General features: G+C 26.8%; 6 protein-coding genes across 6 annotated transcripts; 2 read left to right on the forward strand and 4 right to left on the reverse strand.

Moving 5' to 3' along the window:
• Nucleotides 1-340: 340 nt before the first annotated feature.
• PmUG01_13050700 (multifunctional methyltransferase subunit TRM112, putative) lies at nucleotides 341-1,791 on the reverse strand (the record flags this gene model as incomplete). Its single annotated transcript, XM_029007510.1, has 5 exons — nucleotides 341-375; nucleotides 592-655; nucleotides 818-904; nucleotides 1,040-1,199; nucleotides 1,760-1,791. 5 exons carry the CDS (start codon nucleotides 1,789-1,791, stop codon nucleotides 341-343), a joined length of 378 nt encoding a protein of 125 aa, XP_028863892.1.
• Nucleotides 1,792-3,483: 1,692 nt separating this feature from the next.
• On the forward strand, nucleotides 3,484-4,122 carry PmUG01_13050800 (conserved Plasmodium protein, unknown function; the record flags this gene model as incomplete). Its single annotated transcript, XM_029007512.1, has 1 exon — nucleotides 3,484-4,122. The coding sequence occupies one exon, from the start codon at nucleotides 3,484-3,486 to the stop codon at nucleotides 4,120-4,122; it is 639 nt and encodes a 212-aa protein (XP_028863893.1).
• Nucleotides 4,123-5,656: 1,534 nt separating this feature from the next.
• Nucleotides 5,657-8,939, reverse strand: PRP38B (pre-mRNA-splicing factor 38B, putative; the record flags this gene model as incomplete). The annotated part of the gene is made up of 5 exons (XM_029007513.1): nucleotides 5,657-6,599; nucleotides 6,809-6,950; nucleotides 7,265-7,394; nucleotides 7,578-7,664; nucleotides 7,977-8,939. 5 exons carry the CDS (start codon nucleotides 8,937-8,939, stop codon nucleotides 5,657-5,659), a joined length of 2,265 nt encoding a protein of 754 aa, XP_028863894.1.
• Nucleotides 8,940-11,520: 2,581 nt separating this feature from the next.
• PmUG01_13051000 (conserved Plasmodium protein, unknown function) lies at nucleotides 11,521-12,646 on the forward strand (the record flags this gene model as incomplete). Its single annotated transcript, XM_029007514.1, has 2 exons — nucleotides 11,521-12,019; nucleotides 12,282-12,646. The coding sequence occupies 2 exons, from the start codon at nucleotides 11,521-11,523 to the stop codon at nucleotides 12,644-12,646; spliced, it is 864 nt and encodes a 287-aa protein (XP_028863895.1).
• Nucleotides 12,647-14,161: 1,515 nt separating this feature from the next.
• NOP1 (rRNA 2'-O-methyltransferase fibrillarin, putative) lies at nucleotides 14,162-15,556 on the reverse strand (the record flags this gene model as incomplete). The annotated part of the gene is made up of 2 exons (XM_029007515.1): nucleotides 14,162-15,102; nucleotides 15,550-15,556. 2 exons carry the CDS (start codon nucleotides 15,554-15,556, stop codon nucleotides 14,162-14,164), a joined length of 948 nt encoding a protein of 315 aa, XP_028863896.1.
• A 2,225-nt stretch (nucleotides 15,557-17,781) lies between these two features.
• On the reverse strand, nucleotides 17,782-21,585 carry PmUG01_13051200 (LCCL domain-containing protein, putative; the record flags this gene model as incomplete). The annotated part of the gene is made up of 1 exon (XM_029007516.1): nucleotides 17,782-21,585. The coding sequence occupies one exon, from the start codon at nucleotides 21,583-21,585 to the stop codon at nucleotides 17,782-17,784; it is 3,804 nt and encodes a 1,267-aa protein (XP_028863897.1).
• Between the last annotated feature and the right edge of the window lie 770 nt (nucleotides 21,586-22,355).

A 22,355-nucleotide genomic window follows, 5' to 3' on the forward strand; every position in this document is an offset into this window, starting at 1 on the left:
AAAAAAAAAGATAACCATTTCTGGAGAAATCAGGATAATAAAAAAATAGGCATTAATGAAAAAGAAAAAGTAGAAATGATACGTGCGAAAAATGCAGATAACTACTCAACCTTGAGTAATGAAAATTGTTATATTGTAAATGGGTACAACACACATGAAATGGCAAGGGGAAAAAAAAATAAAGCAATAAATAATATCATATGTTCAAACAATGATTGTATTTATCCTGACCCAAAGATCTGTTTTCTCAAAAATGATAACTCGTGTATAATTGTTGAATACCCAAATATAAAATATTACATAAAATGCCATTAAAAATTTCATCATAATTTTTCATTTTTCATTTTTCATTTCCTGTTAACATGTTTGGAATGCCTGATAGAGAAAACGTGGAACGAGATAAACGTGTGCGGTAATTTGTGTTTCAGTGGATGCGTGGATGCGCTTTTATACACACATATATATATATGTGTACGTATACGTGCATATATATAGCTACGCCCATTAATATATACACACGTAAACTTATGCAAGTATGGATAAGAAAAGTGCAAGCCTGTTTACTTCTCATACGTAAGTAACAAAACGTACCATCTTTTATGGGAAAAGAAATACTGCACTGGGGGCAGGTTAAAGTGCCTTCCATTATGTGAACCTACAAAACAATAGTTACAGTTATAGTCATAGTAATAGTAATAATAATGTACCATGAATATAAATTTATATTTATTTTTTTATCTCCGTTCATAGCACATTTCAGTCCTTCTTTACTTAAAAAATTTTCACATTAACATTTTTTCATTTGCCTCATGAGTACCTTAAAAAGTGCGTGATGAATTGAGTTAAGAAATCCTTCATCTTCTAAGTGACTGTTTGAATAGCTAGATAACAAACTTAATCCTAACTAAAAGAGCAAATAAAAAAGAAGCAAAATATTTTTAAAAATTTTACGTCCATAGGTGATACGAGTAAGGGGAATAAAGAAAGAAAAATTAAAAAGGAAAAAGAAAAATGAAAAATGAAAGGAAAAGAGGAGTACCTCTTTAGCCGTGCTGTATAAAACATCGTAATCAACTTTACTTAACACATTTCTTACAAACTCTGCATTCATTTCTTGTTCTACTATTTTTATACTTTCTTCAGCGCTCTCGTCTAATTTTATTAGTAACGGATATCCCCCAGTGCATTGCGTTTCATTACTGTAAAGAAATCACACATGTGTTCGTATATACATACATATGTAAATGCATACATAAATATATCCATATGTATATATATATATATGTACTTGCAAGGTGGTTTGTAAATTTGCCAATACAGACAATTTCGATGTGAAAACGTGAAAATAAAAAATAAATTGTCCTTAAAAAGGAGCATATATATGAATGAAGAGAGCATATCTCCTCATGGATGTATTATTTGTCCCATTTGTTGACAAGCACTAACATATTTTTGAGAGCAAAATTTAAAATTATGCTAAATTAAAATAAGAAATATGAGAAAAACGAGAAATTAGTTTAAAAATAGCATATTAATACATTCGCACACAAAAAATGTACTTATATGTGTAGTATATTTTTTAGCAACTTTTTTCCTACACACGTATATAAATAATTATATGTATGTGTACTAATATGCTTATACGTATGTGTATATATATGCTTATACGTATGAGCATATGCATATATATATATATATATATCTATGTGTAAGCCTTTCCATTAATTTCGTATTTTCCAGTGTTTAATTTTGTACTAACCACTTCAAAAAATTGTGTGTGAGAAGCCTCATTATTTCGTTGTATTTCAAGATTGATGAGAAAAATGCTAAGACGTGTTTTATATGCTACATGTATAGTTTTGCTCCTATTTGTTTCTATATATATTCTTCTTTTTTTTCCTTTTTTTCTTTTTTTTTTTTTTGTAACAAATTAATTCTATTATCAGTGCGTTTGTCGCTTAAATTTTCCCCTTGTAATAACAAACATAGAAAATATAGCGTTTTACACAAGTAAAAACGGTATTATGAAATGAAAAAATGGTGGAGGTAAAAACTGTGATATAAAATAAACGTTGTATTTTTCTTATTGAGATTTTATTTTTCTTAAAAATAGTAGGAATAATTTTCTTCTAATTTATTAATAAGGATGTTTCTGTTTTTCTTTCTCTTTCTCTTTCTCTTTTTCTTTCTCTTTTTCTTTTTCTTTCTCTTTTTCTTTTTCTTTCTCTTTTTCTTTTTCTTTCTCTTTTTTTTCTCTTTCTCTTTTTTTTTCTTTTTCTCTTTTTTTTTTTTTAAATATTTATACTACTGTATTATATGTAATTAAACATAATGGTAAAAAAAGAACGATCGTGTATAAGAGAATAACTTTTTCATTTTTTACATTTTGAAGTAAAGCTATATATTCAAATATATGTATACATATTTACATGTTTATATGTTTAATTGGACATTTATTTGTATGTTAATTTACGCATTTATTTTTTTTGCTTTTGTTTATTCAAATAATTTTTTTTATATTAAATACTTTATTTTATTTTTTTCCTTGTACATTTATTTATACATATAGATGATGTGCTTCAAATTTTTTTATTTATTTTTTATTTATTTTTTTGTTCCTCTGAGTTCTTATAATATATATATATAAGTCGCTAAGCGTAAAATTTTGAACATGCCCATAGAATATATGTGATCCAACGCATAAACAACAAAATGGAATATTTATTGTATGTATTTTATGCATACATACTTAAATACGTATATATATTTAAGTACGTATATATATTTAAGTACGTATATATATTTAAGTACGTATATATTGTATGCATGTATTAGAAGTGTATACATATTATAAGTACGCACATATCGTAAGTTCGTATATAAGTACGTTTGTACGCACATATTATAAGTTCGTATATAAGTACGTTTGTACGCACATACTATAAGTTCGCATATAAGTACGTTTGCAAGCACATACTATAAGTTCGTATATAAGTACATTTGTATGCATATATTATAAGTACGTATATAAGTACATTTGTACGCATATATTATAAGTACGTATACATTATAAATGCGTACATTTAATACAAATGAGAACAATTTTTTTGAGTACAAGTGTTTTTTTCTGTATTATCGTCTGGGATATACGTACGTGCAAATAAGCAAACGGAAAACAGAAAGGAATTAATTATGATGGTAATTATTCACAGTTAATATGACAGTTAATTAGTATTATGCCAAATTGAATTTGATTTTAAATTTGATTTTAAATTTGATTTTAAATTTGATTTTAATTTTGATTTTAATTTTGATTTTAATTTTGATTTTAATTTTGATTTTAATTTTGATTTGATTTGGAAGTTAATTTAGAAATTGAATTTTTTTTTTTTTTTTTCTTTTTAACATTTTCTTCGTTGGTCTTTGCTCCTTCCTCTTTGCTCGTTTGTGTAAAATATATTTAAGAAGACTCTTTTTTTAAAAATGAAAAGATATAATATTCATAACAGTAAGTTGTATAATCCTAAAAAAGTAAAAGTAGAATGTGAATATGAGAATGAATTAAGAAAAAAAGACTATTCCTCATCAAGTATTTTTGACTACAATTTATCACATTTGAAAAGAATTGAAGACATAGAAGAAAGAAATTTAGAAAGATTAAGCTTTTTTCATTTAGAAGAAAATCGAAAGAGAAGAAAAATTAATTTTTTAAATATATTTGATCATTTGAAAAATAGTAGTAAAGATACAAAGAAGACTGGAGATGGTTGTGATGAAGTGGGTGATGATAGCTGTCATAATAATGGCGATTCTAATAGAAAACATAATACGACGAATATTCCCTATCAGAGTAAAAATGAAAGGACTAAAAAAAGTAAGGCGGCTAGTCTAAATAGCAATAACCCAATAAATAATGAGTATAACAACAACAGTAAGGAAAAATTAAATAAAGGAAACTTGGTGGATGATTGGAAAATAGAAGAAAATATGGGAAACAAAAAAGGAATCGACATAAAAAATAAATATTATGAAAAAATAAATAACATACTAAAAGAAGCACACATGAGCAAAATTGCTAGAAAGACTAACCGAAATGGATGTAAATATTTGTGTGCTCGATAAGGTGTTATAACCAAGAAGTCATATGTGATATGAGACTGTATACAGCACTGTGTATTGAGGGAGTGTTCCAATTATAAATATTGTACAAATGCTTATATATGCCCATGTGGAATACCCATATAAAGCTGTATATGTATTATATACACATTGAAACCCTAGGTGTGTTATATCAAAAGAGTTTAATAGCAGAGAAGACATGAAGAATAGAGCTGCAAATGGATTATTCAAGATTTATCTTGTTAAAAAAATTGTGTTCGCACAATATTTTTTCCATATCATTCGTGTTAGGCGTAAACGTTAGATATGCATGAAGGCATGTTTTAAGGCTTTTTATTATTATTCATTATTATGATTATGATTATTATGATTATTATTATGATTATGATTATTATGATTATGATTATTATGATTATGATTATTATGATTATGATTATTATGATTATGATTATGATTATGATTATGATTATGATTATGATTATGATTATGATTATGATTATGATTATGATTATGATTATGATTATTATTATTATTATTATTATTATTATTATTATTATTATTATTATTATTATTATTATTATTATTATTATTATTATTATTATTATTATTATTATTATTATTATTATTATTATTATTATTATTTATTATTATTATTTATTATTATTATTTATTATTATTATTTATTATTATTATTTTATTAATATTTTATGTTATTAATATTTTATGTTATTAATATTTTATTTTATTATGTTATTATTTTTTTCGGTATTCTTAATATTGCAGACTCTTTTTTTTCGGCCCCTATTTTTTTGTCTTTTTTTTTCGCCCCCTTTTTCTCAATATTGCACACTTTTTGAATTAGATGTTTATCTCAGTTTTATTCTATTCCATCATATAACGTTTCATTATACTATGCTATATTATACTATGTTATGGTTTATCATATTATATATCTTTATATATTTTTCCATTTCGTTTCCTAAGTGCACAAAAAGCGAAAATACTAGATCGGAAAGACTTAATTAATTATTCTTGCTTCCATTCATCGTCCACCGCTCATCTATTCGCTGCTTCATTCTCTTTTTTTTTTTATATAATAACATAAATGTGTATATATACATATAGTATATGGTACAAATTAAAAATTTTTATGTATATTATTTTCCAAATTTTGTGCTACTTAAAAATTATTAACGTGATAACATTTTTTCGTTTGTGAAAAGGGAAAAAAAAAAAAAGAAAATACTTTCCATAGGTAGTTGCGCATATAAATATGGTCTCAATTAATTAAAATATGATATATGGACAGATAAATAAAAATAGATGTGGTTGGATAAAAAAATAAGTGGTAGTAGGTAGTACATATACTACAACAAAATGATGCACAGTATGGTAAAAAAAAAATTCGAGAGATAATAAACTGTTAAACTAGCCCACTCTCATAACTATCATTTAAAAAAAAAGAAAAAGAAAAAGAAAACCTTAAGCACACATCAACAAAATGAGTAAAAATTTCGCCCAACTTTTGGCATTAAAATTACCCTAGTGTCATAACATCAAATTCTTCTAAATCTTTTGCATTTATTTTATTTTTCCCATCATTTTTATTATTCTTATTACTATTATTATCGTCATCATTTTGATCATCAGCATCATCTCTATTATATTTTTGCATCAATTCCTTTAGTTTAGCATTTTCTGTAGTTACATTTTCTTTGTTTTTACTATCGTTTTGTGGTAAATGTACTACTCTATCAATTCTTTTTGGAGATCGTGATCTTGATTTCTTCCTAGTACATATATTATCAACTTTTAATGTAAGTGATGATTTATATGATGTAGGTCTTCTGGCATAATCTTTTCCAGTTGCAAGGGCTTTTTGACTTTCTATTTTTCGAAATTTTGATATTAATTCATCTTCTGTATTTTCATATTTATGTTTTCGATGTGTTCTTTTTTCCGAGTTTGACCTTGATAAGGATCTGTCTCTTTTTTTATTAGATCGTTCATGTGACCTTTTGCTGTGTTTATTTTCTGGTCTATCTCCATGATTATCACCATGTGATTTGTTATATGAGGAATTATTCCTTTCTTCGCCCGTTCTTCTCTTTCTCCGTCTATCTCTACTTCGATCCCTGCTTCGGTGTCGACTTCTGTGCTTATCTCTGTGCTTGTTTCGGTCTCTGCTTTGATCCCTACTTCGGTCCCTGCTTCTGTCCATGCTTCTATCTCTGCTTCTTCTTCCACTCCTACTTCTTCTCCTTCTATGACTTTTATCATTTCTATCATTCTTATCATTCTTACTTTCACTACCCACGTGTCTATCTAAGTCTCTATCCTTATCAGATTCTTTGGAACCTAGTTTAACAAACCCAATATTAACCAACTTTTCGTTTCCGTCAATTTTTCTTACTCTCACAAATGTTTTATCTTTTCCGTGATATACTATACCGCCTATTTCCCCCTTTTCCCATTCACCGCTGGGATGGAGGGGCACAAAAAAAGAAAGAAGTAAATAAATGAGCAAATGACATAAATAAAAAATATTCAATTGGAGGTAATATAAGCGTAGTAATAGTACAGTGCAGTAATGGTATATCGGTACTACGGCAAAATAATGTAATACGATACTGCAATTTTAGAGCACCTAGTATTTACAGCTTCCCTCATAGTATCTCTCTTTGCTTACTTTACATAAGCCATAACTGGTTCTCCTTTTACAAATTTTGTTATTTTTTCTTTGTTCTTCTTTAAACGTCTTCTGTGATCACTTATAATCATTAGACGAGCACCATAGATATTTTTTATTTTTATTGGCAACCTCGGGAGAACTATAAAAATATGACAGGGTAAGGAAAATATGGGTTCCCGAACGTTTGTACGTGCGGACATATGTACGTGCATGTGTGTATGTATGCGCACGCATACATAGATGTATTAAATTAAAAAGAGGGAACATGGTTCATAAATAAAAGCAGTAGACAAAAACAAAAAAAATATAATATAAAATAAAAAGGACAATAAGAAAGGAGGAACAAACGAAAAGAAGGAATAAATGACGGAACGATGGAGCGAAAAAATGTCCAGTCGTTCTAATTCATACGGTATGATGAACAAAATAAAATTTGCTACTACTTAAACGAACCTGTGCTGAAATATTTATCGTCCGATAGTAAGTTTTGAATATATTCACCCATGGTTAGTTTCTTTCTTTTATCGGCTGAGATAATAAATTCTTCTTCATCCAACAAATATGGTTCAAACCACATCCATAGCTATATCGAGAGTTCACAACAAGTAAAAAACGAAGATGTACGAAGGTACGCATATACATGTGCTTTACTCATTAAACATGCACATATTATATACATACATATATATGAGCATACATACATATGTATACACATATATATATACTAACATGCATGTGTACATTTTTTTCCATTTTTTAAATTTACGTTCGCAGGGGAGTGAACATATCTCAAATACAAGAATCCGCATGCCCGTATGTAACAAGAATCCTTGTGATCTATTAGTCCCTTAAGCTGTTTTGAAAAAGGAATTAATAAAAAGGGTAATAACGCATAAAAATACACACACATATATATATCAAAATGTAAATGATGCAAATAGCTAAAAATGCCAGCAAAAAGGAGCAGGTACAAGGTAAAACAAGACGACTGAAAATTTATAAGGAGGTACATGTGACGGATTATGGAGCACTACCGGTAACGGAGGTGAGATATTATATAAATATAAGTTATTATTATTATTACTGTTGTAACTGATGTTATTGTTTTAAGTATTAGTAGGAGTACTACTATTACTAGCACTATTAGTTCTACTAGGATACTCACCTGCTTCTCAGATAAATGCATGGTAAAGAGTTTATAGAGACAACAAAAAAGGGTAGAAGGAGCTCTATTGCTACCAATACAGTATGGTTCCACATGATCGGCATAAGAATGTATTTCGTCCACTACTTCTTTAAACGTTTTAAGTGTAATTAAGGATCTAAAATATTCAGAAGATAAAATATTATTTCTTAACAATGTATTTACATTATATGTAGTAGTATTTGTCATTTCTAATATATTTTTTTTATCTTCACTGTTATAATTGGTTATAGATGAATGAAAAGAACTATTGGACGTTATATTTCCAGCCATTTTGTACTTCCCAGCTGGTTTTAAATTTGGATCTAAATTATTGAAATGAAAATTTGGACAGTTTTCATCAATATTATTATGATATCTATTTATGGAATTGTTAAAAGGATCCAATGTGTTACTTAATGGATGCATCGTATTATTCACATGACAATAGGACTGGTCCATCATATATGTGTAATTATTCATAACATAATTTCCTGACTCATCATAAATAATATTATTTTTATTATTCATATTAATACTATTGCTATTGATACTGTTATTATTATTATTCATATTATTAATGTTATTACTCATATTATTGTTTGTGTTATTGTTAATGCTATTATAGACGCTATTATAGCTATTGTAGCTATTATTATAGCTGTTATTGTAATTGTTAAAATTATTATTGTTTTTATTATAATTATTTACATACGCACTAGTGTTATAATTATTATAATAATACGCTTCTACATTTTTATTACCATTAAAATTCCTTTCATTAAGTATATTGTTATACCCTCCTCCCTTATTATTTATCATCCCATTAGGATTATTATAATAGTAATCATACATTTGTTTATTTACTTCATTATGATCTAACTGATTTGTTGGCACTCCTGGTTGTGTGATGGAATATTCTGGGTTGTTATAATTTTTTTCCATTTTTTAACTGAAGCAAAAAAAAAAAAGAAAAAAAAAAAAAAAAAAAGGAAAAAAAAAAAAAGGGATACGGTAATTAACTTTGTTGATTCAAAGAAGCCATTCATTACTTCATATGAACACTATAACAATATTTGTCAACGAAGTAAATTCTTAATTCACTTATAAGTTCACAGTATAATTATATGCATATATATATATATATATATATATATATATATATATATATATATATATATATATATATGTATGTATGTATGTATGTATGTATGTATGTATGTATGTATGTATGTACATACATGTATGTCATTCATTTATTTAATTTTTATGTGCAACATGAAAAATAACATATTGTTAAAGAATGTTGAAATTTCCCAATTAAAAGAAAAAAAAAAAGGGGAAGCGAAGAAACAGCTGTTTTGTAGCAGGTGTATACATATTCAAATATTAATAGAAAAATATTTAAACACATAAATGCATAAATAAATAAATACATAAATACTTAAACGCATAAATGCATAAATACATAAATACATAAATACATAAATACTTAAACATATAAATGCATAAATACATAAATACATAAATACTTAAATACTTAAATATATATATACATAAATACTTAAATATATATATACAAGTGCACAAGCCTATAAGCAAAGATATATGTCTTTATTTTTTATGATAAGGATTAAAGAACTATGGGGAATAAAAAGATATAAGAATAATAATATTAGCGCATAAGAAAATAATATAATATGTTATGCTATGTACATAAAACGAAAAGTGTACAACATAAAACTGTAGTAATGTATAGTATGCACAAATAGTCACATACACATATATATTTATGTAAATATGCATATATGCATATATATGTTTACGTATTTATATCACATGATGGATGAATATGTATAAACATTTTTTTAAAACAAGCTCTTACGAATTAAGAAACATATACTATAACTCTATCATTTTTTCTTAATTCATAAATAATAATATGGCAAAAAATGGAAAAAAAACTTGAAATAAATTAACAAAACCTCTTCATTTTTTTTTTATTAAAATGGAAATTCTCCATCATCGTAAAGTTTTTTTTTATTTTCACGTTTTCCTATAATGGAAAATATTTTGAAAAATAGAAAAATTAATTTTAAAAATTTCCATTTTTTAATATGAAAAAATGATAGCTTATTGTGATTAAATGGAAATAATACGGAAATGAAATTTCTTTAACCACACGAAAACATTGTATGGGCGTATTTAATATAGTACATCTTTCCCAAAATATATACATATACTTAATATATATTCATTCGTTTGTTTATTAGTTCATTCGTTCATTTGTTCATCCGTCATTGGTTCATCCGTTCATTTGTTTATCCGTTCATTTGTTTATCCGTTCATTTGTTTATCCGTTCATTTGTTTATCCGTTCATTTGTTCATCCGTTTATTTGTTTATCCATTCATTCGCTCATTTGCTCAATTGTTCACAAATATTTGTTATATATATACTAAGGAAAACTTCTATATACAATTTGACTGAATTAATAATTTATACGTAAACTTGCATATTTTACAAAATAATAAAAATGTATGTAGTAAAAAAAAAAAAAAAAAGGTAAAAGAAATGCCTTCATATATATACTGCTTTAAGTTAAATGCATATGTACGAAAGACTGTTCCTGAGGAGTGTAAATTTTTCCTTTATTTTGTTTTTATATTTATATTTTTATAAAGAGCCTCCAGCGTGTACATTATTGTATATATATAAATATTTATAAATGTATATTAATATATACATAGGATGAAGCGAAATTTTTTTTTTTTTTTTGATATAATATTCATTGATTTCCCCCCTTTTTAAATCTTTTCATTTTTTACATTGCTTTTTTTTTTTCATTTTTCATTTTAAATTTATTTGTTATTAATTATTTGTGTATTTTTATGTAAATTTATATTTCCTTGGATATTTATATATAATTATGTATTTGTGCATATATTTGCTTATCTATATATATATATATATATATATACATAAATATACATGCATATAAATATCCGTACATATACATAAATATATAAACAATCAATATAAGCATCAAGACATATATATAAATATCCATAAATATATATAAATATCCATACTTATATTTAAATATCCATACATATATATAAATATCCATACATATATATAAATATCCATACATATATATAAATATCCATACATATATATAAATATTAATTTACGTATACATATTTAAGTAGCAATTGTCATTTGGTCCAGCTACAGTATTTTTTTTTTTTTTTTAGTTTCATTTTACAATTTTATATAGATTATATTTTATGGCGACCAATCATACTTTTATGATGAAGGAAAATACTTTATATTTCATTAGTTGTTTGTATGTTATTTTGTTTTTTCAAATATAACATTTAAAATAAATATGCTGTGATTTTTTTTTTTTTTTAAAATAAGACGTTTTTATTCTTTTTTTTTTTTTTTAAATATATATTTATATAAATATATATATTTTTAAGAAAGAAAAAAAAGAAAAAAACGTTGCATTAGTGTGTAGAAGAATGATTAAGAAAAAGAAATATGATAGAGGGAAAAATAACAATAGAGATTTAGAAAATATAAAGAACAAATTGGAAGATTTGAAAAGTAAAACTGAAGTAACAGATGAAAAAATAGACATTGTAAAGAAAAATGTAGATCCGTTTAATGATTTGAAAATCCATATTTTAAATGTACTGGATGAAACACGAAAATACATAAGAGAAAAGGAAAGTATTCAAAATATTCATGGGAATAATATCGAAGTAATAAAAAGAGGTAATATTATATATAATAACATAAAGAACTTAGACACATATTTTATAAAATTAGAAGAAATATTAACGAAACAATTAAAGCAAAAGTATTTGTTTAGCAAAGAAGAACTACTGGATAAAAGCCAGTCTTGCGATTTATTAAAAAAGCAAATTTACGAATGTAAAAAATTAAGTAATTTTGATCACATTAAAGAAACCTGTGCAATAAATTTTGATGATTTTAAAAACAAGCCACAAATTGATAGTAAGTTAAAAAATTTTTTTTTTTTCTTGTTTTGTGCTTACATGTATACTTTCACGTTTATGAATGATCCCCATTTGTTCTGTATAATTTATATATACGTATCTTATTTTGTGTTAGTCATTTTTAAATGTGTAATACGTTTTTGCTTTTTGTTTTTTGTTTTTTTTATTTTTGTTTTGGTTTTCCATTTTTCTTTTTCTTTTTTTTTTTTTTTTTTTTTTTTTTTTATTATAATTCAATTGTAAATTTTATCCTTTTTTAGGAAAAGAAACTAGTAATATCAAGCATGAAGAAGATGATTTAATTATAATAAACAGATGGAAGAAAAGAGATGAAAAATTTAATGAAGAGATCTTAAAAATAGGTGAAGTTATCGACATAATAGGAGCGAATGCCGATTTTATAACACAAAAAGCTGAAGAACAGAACGAAATAATTTTAAATTTACAAGATCAGACAGATAAAACACAAGATAATGTTAAAGAAATAAATGTAGAAATTAAAAAAGTAATGAGAAAGCATTCACACACCACCTGGTGTTGCAGAATTTCATTAGTTATTATTTTTATCATGTTAGTATTAATAACTTCCTCGGTTATATCGAATAAGTTTATAAAAAATTTATGAACAGGTAAGGAAAAAGTGCTGAAAAAATATATAAAAAATGTAGGAAATATGCAGAAACAGTGCAGAATTGCAGAAAAATATTATACGCAGTAGTATAGTAAAATTAATTACATTTAAAAATAGATGTTCCACAGATTATATGAATATGTTTTCAAATATCGCATTATAAGATATGAAGAAAATGATATTGTAATTTAATAAAAACGTGAGGAAAATTTAATAAGCATATTATAATCCTTAATGACGCACTTCCATAATTAAAAGAAAATAAACCGACTACAATTTTTATGTGCATGTATATATAAATATATGTATATAAATCTGTATGTACATAATATAACCATATATACATAATGACGAATTTTACAGTCATAGAGTATAATTGGGAAATCGTTTTAAAATAAACACATTTTAATTCTTTATGAAAAAATATACCATACACATTTTTTATATGCTTGATATATCCTTCTTTTACCCATTATTAATTATAAAAAAATAAAATTTTGTTTGTTATTTTAATTTTATATGTTATATCATTTTTGACATTTTAACTTTTCTTTTTTTGCTTAATTTGTAAATTTTCAATTTATAGTTGCATTTAATATATCAGTTTTGTTAGAACTTATTTTGATTCTTATGCAAAAAAAAAAAAAAAATAAAATAAATCTCTGATCTGAAATATTTATATGATTGTTACATTAGATTGTGTTAGACAAATTTTTTCTTTTCGAGAATTATAATTCGACGTTCTTAAATAAAAATATATATATATATATATTTGCCATGTTAATATGATCAAAATTTTTTAAATGTTCTAAGGATAGTATCCAAAATGATAGTTATTTTTAAATTATTAGTGCAAAATAGGGGGGGGGAAAAATTATGAATAACTAAAAATTATTTACATAAACCACACATGAAAATAATTAAACCGTACATAAAAATGTTTTAAATATTTGCAAAAATAAATAGGATACATATATTGATATAATACCAAAAACAAATTGAAGCAAAAAGGAGCGATAATCTGTATATATGTACATGTACACATGTGTATAATATATATGTTTTTATATATAAATGAAGGTAAAGATTGATGAGAACTAAGACTTATAAATAAAATATGTGTTTATCACTAAGGATAAAATACATTTTACATTATTTTATTGTACGAGTTATGATTAAGAAAAGAATTTTAATTAAACTTCTTTAATTTTTAATTGCTTCTCTTATTAAGCTACCTTAAAATGTAGTTTAACTATTCTACCATAGGAAAGCATATAATGATGATATGTAAATAATGTATGTAATTAAAGCTTTACTATCCACAAACTCTGCATAAGTTGAGCATAAAATACTGGAATGTATGTAACTCTTTTTTATTTTTTATTTTTGTTTTTTTTTCTCGTTCGTTTTGGTTCTTATTTTTTTTTCTCGTTCGTTTTGGTTCTTATTTTTTTTTCTCGTTCATTTTTGTTCTTATTTTTTTTTCTACCTTTCTTGTTTCTCTTTCCTTTATCTATACATACCGAGAACTATGGCATGGTGACGATGAAAAGGCTCTAATGTTAGCTTTTCTTTAGGTTTGCAACTCTCTTTTTTTAATTTTTCCATTTCAGAGGCAAAGACAACTTCAGGTTTCACAGTAGAATCCACACAATTAGCTTTAATAGAAATAATAAACCATCCTCCTGTTTTTAAAAACATATGAGCATTCATAGCAACAATACGTGCTTGATCTGGCTGTGCCACATCGGCAAAGACAACATCAACCATATCAACTAGCATTCTATATTTGATTGGCTGCCTAGCATCTTCAACTATAGGTACAATATTTGATCTTTTTTTGGACATGTTTGTTAAGTCTCTACCAGATCTATGGGAAAATTCTATAGCATAAACAACTCCTTCATCTCCAACCATATCAGACACATGTGAAACTGAAGTACCATTAGCTGCTCCTAAATATAATACTTTACATCCTGGTTTTATAGGCATATTGCATACTCCCCCCATTAAGCATGCTCCCAATTTTGAACGAAATGGATTCCAAACTCTATATTCTATTTTTTCATTTTCATTCAATACTTCGAACCTTTTTTCCCCATATACACTTTCACCAGGAACTAAATTTCTTGTAACTAGTATATCTGATTTCCCTTTTATTAAATAAACTCCTGGGAACCTATGTGGTATTACTATTACTTTTCCTGATTTATTATCTCTTTTAAAATTTTTTTTATCTCTTTTTCCATCCTTACCTCCTCCTCTTCCACCTCCTCCTCTTCCACCTCCTCCTCTTCCTCCACCTCCTCTTCCTCCCCCTCCTCTTCCACCTCCGCCCCTTCCACCTCTTCCTCCATTGGACCCTTTCCAAGTATTTCCCTTACGCACGGAGTTATTATTGTTGTTATTATTTCCTCTCCTAAAATTACCCGATCCACCCCTAAACGAGTCTAAAATGGGGAAAAGAAGCCATAGAATATGAAAGTGAATAATTGGGTGTATATGGGTGTAGATGTAAATGGATGTGTTATGGGTACAGATGAACATATATGGGGGCACATATGAGAATAAATATATAGGGGGAGGTAAATGCGTACATATTCAGATGTGCAAATCTACATATAAACTGATGACCATTTTACGGAAAATTTGCGAAGAAGATAAAATGCACAAAGCTTTACAACTGTTCCAATAACAAGCAAAAATTATGATCAAACATAAACAAGATATATAGATATATACACATATGTACATATATATGGGGAATTTACATGTGGAATATCTTAGAATACATAAAGATAAATACGATGAGGTAAAATTACGAAAAAAAAGGAAATAAAAATATAGCCTTATATATATATTCCCATTATTTTGTTATTTTTAATTTTTTAAAATACCTGTCATTTTGCCTTAACTGTTAATAAGATGTAATGAGCTGGATAAAAATTTACAACTGCAAATTATTTTGTAAAACTGAACCACAGCTCTTTTTCTTATTAAATAGTATTATGCACAAAACGTCTTCAACGTAAGAGGTAATTAACCATTTGCATTTAGTGCTTATATATATATATATATATATATATATATTTTTATTTATTTATATATTTATGCTGTTGTAGGGATGCAAAAAAAAAAAAAAAAATTATATGAAAATATGATTAATGTGCCTATAGCCTATATTATTTTTTGTTTATGTTACATTATTTTATTCTTTTAAAAAATATTTTCGTTTATTATTGTACTTTACTGAACAGCTACGAAAAATACAAATCGCCTTTTACATTCAGAATATGTTCTATATTTTTTTTTTTTAACTTTGTGCTTATTGAAAATATTAATTTTTCTTAATTAGTTTATTTATTTATTTTTTTTTTTTTTTTCAAATGAATCTTAGCGTTTCTGATTTATTTATGCTATTATATACATACAATAATATATACATGTATATTCATAACTATACATATCATATATAATTTAATGAGCTGCAAAAATATGTTGAAGCGGAGAAGCAAAAAAGATTTGCAACTTTTTTTTTTTATTTAGTAAAGCAAAAAAAAAAAAAAAAAAAATGTACACGTATATATACATTTCACATGAACGTTAAGCACCTTTTATGTTTTAATTATCAATTCTACATACTTGTTTTGTTTACATTTTAATATGTATATATGTATTAATAATTTTTAAAGACGTATCCCACATCGTATAACTATTGTAAAATTTCTCTCTCTGGAAAAATTTGAAATTATGTTGACCCCCCAATTTTAGTTTATTTTATAATATCCGCCATGAAGGTAAACTTTTATAAAAAAATTTTATTTGCATCAAATGGGAAATGTTTCCATATAAAGAAGTATTAGTGTATGTACATTTATTATAAGCATACATGTATATATAAGTATACATATGCCTATGCGCGTACATTACATATTGCAGTCAACGCTCGCATTCGATGGGTCAGAAAAGAACAAAATTTTTTGATATATATCGTATATATATATATATAAAGGAAGAAACAAAATAATTGTAACATTTTTCTTTAAACAATAAGAATAGAGATTGCGTTATATTATGAAACAACGACTTAATTTATATTCCCTCGAAATCACCCACCTTCCCCAAACGAAAAAAAAAAAAAAAGAAAAAAAGAAATAGATGTTCATGCTGTCGTTGTGTTCCCATACGACAAAGATAATGAAAAAGAAAAATTATAATTTATTCTTACAACAATATTTATAAAGTAAATATGAAATTTTTTTAAGATATTTTTCCTTGCACATTCTCATTTGTTACATTTTCCCATCTTGAAGTTGTTTGATTCCTTATAAAAGAGAAAGAAAAAAAAAACGAAAAAACGAAAAAGAAAAAACGAAAACGAAAAAACGAAAAAGAAAAAACAAAATAAAAATATTACCCGAGACTTGCAGCAAAATTAAAAGCGTATTTCGACACATGTTTCGTGTTAGCTTTCTTTTGGTATGATCTTTTACGATATATTATTTTATCTTGCTTCTTTTCCTTTTTTTATTTTTTTATTTTTTTCTCCTTTTTTAAAATCGGTAATTTTAAAAGCCCGTTGAATGGAAATACCTTATATGCATAGGTATGCATTTATTTTTATTGCACTTATATAATTAGTCCTTCAAGGCACAAACGTATTAATATAGTGCACCGAAAGAACAAGATAAAAGGTTGATAGTTTAGAGAAAATGTAGTGAAAAAATGAGAAAAATCGTTTTATAAATTTAAAATCAGTACCATAATGAACGGGGTATGAATGTATGCAAAGGTGAATAGTATGAGGGGGCAAAATTGAAGGAATATAGCGGCCTTCGAAATATATGCACACACGGGTATATGAACGTATGGGTATGTGTACGTATGTTTATATAAATGGGTATATATGTGTACGTATGTGTATATAAATGGGTATATATGTGTATATATGTGTGTATATGTGTGTGTATGTATGTATGTATGTATGTATGTGTGCATATATGGGTGTATGTATGTGTATATATGTATACATATGTATATAAATACATATATATATATGTAGCTGCTTTTGCGTGAATGTACGTGCACGCTTCTACGCACGTGGCTATACGAGGAAACACAAAAAGGCGTTACTCAATGTTCTTGGAAAAAGTGAAAGAACGATTTTGCTTTTCAGATGGATAGGATTCAATGTTATTTTGCTTGGATCCTTTAAATTCTGTCTGACTGGATCCGACAATAATATGTACCTGACCACCTTTATTTGTTAAAATACCCGAGTGTATAGCTGCTTTACAAAGAGAAGATAAAGGGCTATATACATTTGTACCAAATACTTTATCACTAGTGGTATCACAGTCGGATGGACAAATAATTAATCTTGTCTCACCAACAGATAAATTTAGTAAAAATTGAGCATTTGTTGAACAAGTAAATATATTATCTTCAATTTCTGAAAATAATGAAAAGGATCTTAATTGTGATTGTTTTTCTGATTTACTAACAATTCCAAAATGTCCTCTAGATGTTTTATATTCTAATAATCCTTCAACAATTCTGATAATAAATGGTCCATTTAGATTATTTTTCTTGTTCGGTATATATACCCCTGCATGTATTGCTGCTTTACATATAGATGAATCTGGAGTATAGTAGTTGTTACTTCCTTTTATTATATATTTTGATTTAATACAATTATCTACACAGTTAACTAAGAACTGAGATCCTATTTTCCCATTGAATTGTTCAGATATTAAATCATTTTCACATTTTAAATTAATTTTTTCTACATTTACTTGTACATCTTTATTTATGACACTTTTGGATTTACATGGTGTGATACATTCTCTTCCATCTACTGTTTTCCTTAGTCCTTTATTATTATTATTATTTTTTTTTTTCATTCTTCTCCCTATGTTGTCTTCTGTATTTATATGTACATAATCTAATGACAAAACAGAACTTAAAGACTCTTTAATTTCATCCTCTGATAGGACATATTTGTATACTTCAATTAGATGAATATTCCCAATGAAGTAATCCGATGCGGATTGGTTAGACCTTCCAATGGTAATATTACCATTAAGTGTAAAATTATATTTGTCTTTCTCAAGAATAGCTTGTTTCGCGTTGATATATAAAGCTATAGTTTTAGTTGTCTTGTTATATATAACAGCTAAGTGATATGTATGTCCAAATTTAGGTATAAATTTAGTCTTGATCAAATGTGGGTTACAATTCTGTTCGACTACTAACTCATTTTGTTCATCAATGGAGATAGAAATTCCTTCACATAAACTGTGAGATAAAAGTGTTCTCCATGTACCTTCTCCTCCACTAAGTGTGAAGTAAATGATAAAAGAAAAATTAGATAAACTTTTAATATATTTTTCATTAGGTAAATTATTACAATTTATAAAATCATTTTCTTTTCCATTAAATCCAAGAAAACCTGTGGGTGCAATCCACTGAAATGTAGGTTGAACAGATATAGATGTTACTAAATTTTTAGATTGTTTATCAAATATATGCTGATAAGAAAAATCTTCTTCCTTTTTTAATAGATCATCTTCATCTAATTTTGCATTGCTTCTTCTTTCTTCCCTTAAGAGATATGTTGTTGGTATACTAAGACTAAAACTTTTAGAAATACCATTAAATTCATGAGATTCAATATTATTTCTTTTTGTTCTTATAAAATTTTTATGCATATGTCCAATGATAAGAACAAGATCCTCTGCTACATTGTTAGATATTACCCCAGCATGGATTGCTGCTTTACATATATGAGAATCAAAGGTATATAAAAATGTACCTTTTACTACTCCTATTTCTTCATCACATTTTTCAGGACAAGTAACTAAAAAAACATCTCCTACATTTGCATTACTTAGATCTGCTTTTGACACTATTTTATCAAAACATGTTAATTCAATTTTAGGAGGGAAATTTTTCTTCTCTAAAGTCATTTGGTTTTTCCTTTGTCGTGCGATTCCAAATCCAGAGGAATCTCCTCCTTCTCCTGAGCAACCAATAACAATATCTTCTTCATGAGAACAATAAATATCTTCATGTGTTTCATGAGGACAATTTTTTAAAAACTTTTCATCTCCTTTGCACTTAAAATTTATTGCATTAATCTTTTCAGTATCATTTCCACACAAATTCTCACCAGATATGCTTGAGCATAAGTGAGTAGAAAAACCATTTCCTTTTAGCCCTGTATAACCTAATTCTTGACAAGCAATTTTTTCTGATTCCTTTGTCCATCCTTCTGAGCAAACTGAACCATATGATCCATTATAATATATTTGTAATCTTCCTACTCCATTATTAGATGGTGCACCAGTTATATCAATAAGTCTTATAGTACCATCATGAACTAAGTCATTGCTTGAATAATGTAAACATTGAACAATGACATCATCATGATGATCTACACAATGGGAAGAATCATCTCCATTACATTTAAGTAAATTTTTTTCATTTCCTGAACATAACATACCAGCAGCACTAAAAGGATATCCATAACCTGCACAGTAATGTTGTCCATTTATGTTAGCACAATTTTCTTTAATACATATTCCGTTAGGAAAACCTAAATCTTTACATGCTCTTTTTGCTGTATCATCATTGAATGTATAATTAGGTCCTTTTTTACAAACCGTTCCCCATTTATTCTTTATTCTTATTTCTAGTCTACCTAGTGAGGATAATTTTCCAAAAGAGTCGACTATCCTAACATTACTCTTTATATCATCTATTGAATCTAAATGATATGTATAAAAAGAAAAATTCTTTTCATCTGCTTTGGTACTAAAATCAATGGCAGATAACTCATTATATTTTTCATCCAGTGCATAATAATGTTTCATATCTTTTGCTACTGTGACTATAACTTCCCCTCCACTTGGAGTTAAGGATCCATCATGAATAGCAGATGCACATATAGAACTAGAAGATGGATGGATAGAAGAACCTTCTATAGATGCAAATTCTGAACTCTGACAATTCTGAGGGCATCTCACTTTAAATATCTGTACCTTACTTTCTAATAATTTTGGTAAGTTGTTAGTATTTATTAAATCATTCCCTCGGATATGACAATCTATATCTTTTGCATTTCCATCAATATTATCGCTTTTTATATTTACTTTCACATTGCTATCATATGGATGACCAATCCAGCTTTTTACATTGAACACATATATTTTGTTATCAGTTTTTATTTTAACAAAATCACAGTACCATGGGTCATTGTTCGCATTATTGGTTAAAATGATATCCTCTAAATTCCCTACATCTGATGCTTGAAATTTTATTTTTTTTAGTCCACCTGCGTTAAATCCTTCGTGTAACACTTTTGTATTGCTTCTTTTATTGCTACCTAGTAGTATTATTTCTATAGTACCTGTAGTACCTGCTTCCATATCTTTTCCAGTTTGAACATAAGCTGTATATAATTTATTTCCTGATAAGTAGTATGTAGCTTCTTGCTGATTATCATCTAATGATCCGATACAGTCAAAATTCCAAAATTTGAAATCTTTCCATACTGTTATTTTTTTACATTTCCATTTCTTATTTTGTGAATTCAGTTTTACATGTACATGTTCAGGATTCCCAATGTCTGTTTTGACTGAAAATATTTTACTTAACAATCCTTCGTTTTCATTTCCAATAATTATTTCTTTTGTTTTTAACCCATATCCATTTGAAAGAATTATAGAAACATTACTGTATAGATCAAGTCCACTTGATATCACAGGTGTGGTCTCAATCATGTACTTGGCAATACTATCATTTTCGTTTATGCACTCTGCATAATCAGATTTCCCATATTCAAATTTTGCTTTGCACCACTCTTTGCCGTGTAGTCTCAAGAGGAACAAGTGCAGGAGGAGAAGATGGATTATGCATTTGGATTGAATCATTGTACGCGCGCACACGCATGTATTGGATTGCACATATATGTGCAGAGTATGGGTGGGGGGATATATATGGGGGTATGTGTAAGGGTATGTGTGTGTGGATATATATGGGGGTATGTGTAAGGGTATGTGTGTGTGGATATGTATTGGGGTATGTGTAAGGGTATGCGTGTGTGGATATGTATTGGGGTATGTGTAAGGGTATGCGTGTGTGGATATGTATTGGGGTATGTGTAAGGGTATGCGTGTGTGGATATGTATTGGGGTATGTGTATGTGTTGTGTGTGTATGAGTATATACGTTTATATGTATGTGTACTGCTGCGACACCGCTGCGGTATTTCGCGTCTTATCAGCCAATTTTTCAAATAAAAATACGGCTAGAAAAAAAAAAAAAAAAAAAAAAAGAGGGTAACTATATATTTGACAAAAAAAGTGAGTATTTACAACAGTAACATAGAATAGGGGGGCTCTGAAAAGAAAAAAAAAAAAAAGAGGAAAAAACTTAAGTAAATTACGTTTTACAATGTATATGCTTCTATTTTTTCTTTCTTTCGTTCTTTAGTTTTTTCTTTTTTTTTCTTTTTTACGAGCTTCTTTCGTTATTGCATTGACACTTTCAATAGGACATGGAAATACTATATATTTTTGTTAAATTTCCCCCTCAGAATGGTAAGTTATTGTCTACGTGTGTTGAAAATGAATTCAGTCTTTTTTTTTTTTTTTTTGCTTTATTCTTTGGGACTGTATATATCATAGGATGTGTTGCTTTGG

This window comes from Plasmodium malariae (genome assembly GCF_900090045.1).
Source record: "Plasmodium malariae genome assembly, chromosome: 13".
Taxonomy (NCBI): Eukaryota; Apicomplexa; class Aconoidasida; order Haemosporida; family Plasmodiidae; genus Plasmodium; species Plasmodium malariae.